The 2,849-nt window shown below is 40.3% G+C and overlaps 1 protein-coding gene across 1 annotated transcript; it reads right to left on the minus strand.

Moving 5' to 3' along the window:
• Window positions 1-360: 360 nt before the first annotated feature.
• lft1 (lefty1) lies at window positions 361-2,478 on the minus strand. Its single transcript, XM_058379759.1, has 4 exons — window positions 2,211-2,478; window positions 1,816-2,059; window positions 1,469-1,705; window positions 361-794 (listed from the first exon to the last, which is right to left on the minus strand). The coding sequence occupies exons 1-4, from the start codon at window positions 2,476-2,478 to the stop codon at window positions 467-469; spliced, it is 1,077 nt and encodes a 358-aa protein (XP_058235742.1). The 3' UTR covers window positions 361-466.
• Window positions 2,479-2,849: the final 371 nt, after the last annotated feature.

Raw genomic sequence — 2,849 nt, forward strand, 5'->3', positions numbered from 1 at the left:
AATACCTGTTAAATAAAGTGTTGCTGTGGACACAGTGCAGGTCATGTAGGCAAAGCAGAGTAAACAAAGCTGTGATGGACTTGTGTGCCAACAGTCTGCGCTCCATGCAAACACAAACACTGCAATAACCAAAGCTGCTCTTCCAAATGAACACCACGCGCTCAGACACACACGTCAGTGAAAAATATTTTACTTCATATATCAGTGGAAAAAACAGTCAAAAATATAACTTCTCATTAATTCCAGCGTTTAATGCGGCGTCACGTCGCTTGCCAATAAAAAACAATAATAATAAAATAATAATAATACGTTTCATGATGTCAAATACATACAAACTTATTACAAAAGTGCTCGATGTGATTCAGCCTGGGCAGAAAACAAATAATAATAATAATTAAAATATAAAAAGCCCAAGCTTAAAAGAAGCTATAAGTACTGTGCGTTAGTTAAATGGGGGTCTCTGGAGTCACACGAGAGAAACATTGTCCATGGCGCAGCCGCATTTCTCGACGATCATGTTGGGAAATTCGGCCACTTCGATTTCGGTGTAATCGCCCTTTTTCACCAGGTACATCATGGGCAGAGGGGCGCTTTCCACCACCGCACATTTCCTCTGGCCGTAAGTGTAAACCCCGCGCTGTGGCTGCCTGCAGCCCCCCGCACACCGGAACGCCTGATAACCCGCAGGCTCGATCACCCAGTACTGCGTCCAGGTCAGAGCGCGGAAATTAATGAAGTATTCCTCACGGCAGCACATGTCCTTGTTTTTGTTTGGCTCGCAGTCACCGTTAGAACTGGAGAAAAAAAGAAAATGAATCAATATATCTGATCAAAATAGCATAAGCATAATAATAATAATAATAATAATAATAATAATAATAATAACAACAATACTACTACTACTAATAATAATAATGATAATAATAATAATAATAACAATACTACTAGTACTAGTACTACTACTACTACTACTACTACTACTACTAATAATAATAATAATAATAATAATAATAATAATAATAATAACAATACTACTAGTACTAGTACTACTACTAATAATAATAATGATAATAATAATAATAATAACAATACTACTACTACTACTACTACTACTACTAATAATAATAATAATAATAATAATAATAATACTACTAGTACTAGTACTACTACTACTACTAATAATAATAATAATGATAATAATAATAATAATAACAATACTACTACTACTACTACTACTACTAATAATAATAATAATAATAATAATAATAATAATAATAATTTAGGCTTTATGTACATATGTAAGAGATCTAGTAAATAAACAAGTAAACATAAAAGATATAAAAGGTACATAGTTGTATTCTTTAAGCAACACGCAGCTGGCTAAATGTTTACGCGTATTTGTTATATAATGTACAATAATTGCAGAAAATATATTAAAATAGATATAGATATATAAACAAGTTCTTACCCAAACTCTTCAAGGTTAAGTGTGTAGAGGACGAGTTCGGGTTTGCCGAGTATGTCGCTCGGCTCCTGAGTGGTAAACTGGACGCTCTTGGCCATTTCCGCCGCATAACTGCCGGGTCTCTCACCCTCGATCCACACCTCCAGGTGCATGGGTGCGTTCCGCTCACTCTTGGACCAGTAATGCACAGCCTGCGTGACATCGAAGCTTTTCCAGCCAGATTCATGGATGGGAATCAACCTGGAGAGAAGGTGGGAGCGCACAGTGAGCGTCGGACGCGCGAGACAGAAAACGTGCGCACTAGTAGACAGGATTCAAAGTGACACATGGCGTGTGCGCGCTCGGCTTACCTGGAGTCGACGAGAGATGTGCGGTTGGAGCCGTTCCCGAGCACCTCCACCCAGTAAATGCTGACTCGCGCGTTGTTTACTGGCCTCTGACCCTTCCTCTCGGGCATGGATCGCTTGTGTGGCGCTTTCTTGTACAGCTTCAGCTCGGCCATGGTCACCTCGCTGTTATCCGGAATCCTCGAGTTCATCTCGAACAGCACGCGCTGACGTGTCGTGTCAGAATACACGAACTCCCCGGAAATGTCTAAAAGAAATAAACATCTATTAACTAAATGACCTAATCGTCTTATTGATGTCTACAGCCAAATACATTGCACATAACCTTCTAAAGGTGTTAATAATAGTAATAATAATAATAATAATAATAATAATAATAATAATAATAATAAGCTCACCTGCGTTACCCGGGATGCCGCGTAAAATTCCTGCCAAACTGGGAAGAGACCGGCGCCTCCTTTCATGGTGAAGCTTCAGCATGGACAAGTACTTGTTCTTAATGTGCGCCGGCACCACTAGGTTCTCCAGGTCCCGTTTATGAATCTGAGGAACCTCGCTGAGTCCTAGTTTCTTCAACATGGCATCCTTCATGTCGTCGTGCGTAAAGGCTTCTGTCAGTGCCAGAATGAGAGCGCAGAGGAAGCAGGAGGCAAAAACAGAAGCCATGGTTATCCCCGAAGAAGTTCTGAAGTTCTTAGTCCTTCTTGCAAAGAGTGGAAATGAAACACTGGCGCTTTGACAGCGAGCTTCGCACTTTATATGCACCCGCGACCCCCAACTGTTCACGCACTTACAAAGGTGAAAAGGGAGGGAGTGTGTGTGTGCGCGCGGGGGTGGAGGGGGGTGTATGTGGTGATATCGTAATTTCGCGACATAAAAGCAAACATTTATATAAAATGCCCAAATTCAGTGTGTAAGATTGGCCTATGATGCATTGTCATTGAATGAATTCAAATCTAATGGTTTCCCTCCTGTGACCAATTACTAACTCTCAGTTATCCCTTTATTAGTTACAGTGTACTCCAAGTCATAACTCC

The sequence above is a fragment of the Hemibagrus wyckioides genome, linkage group LG25 (assembly GCF_019097595.1).
Source record: "Hemibagrus wyckioides isolate EC202008001 linkage group LG25, SWU_Hwy_1.0, whole genome shotgun sequence".
Lineage (NCBI taxonomy): Eukaryota > Metazoa > Chordata > Actinopteri > Siluriformes > Bagridae > Hemibagrus > Hemibagrus wyckioides.

What these genes read in the sequence shown, in the direction of transcription:
- lft1 (XM_058379759.1), bottom strand. Translation starts at nt 2,478, where the DNA reads ATGGCTTCTGTTTTTGCCTCCTGCTTCCTCTGCGCTCTCATTCTGGCA. An exon ending in ACATCTCTCGTCGACTCCAG is followed by an intron (nt 1,706 to 1,815) that starts GTAAGCCGAGCG and finishes CCTTCTCTCCAG; the next exon opens with GTTGATTCCCATCCATGAAT. An exon ending in CTTAACCTTGAAGAGTTTGG is followed by an intron (nt 795 to 1,468) that starts GTAAGAACTTGT and finishes TTTTTTCTCCAG; the next exon opens with TTCTAACGGTGACTGCGAGC.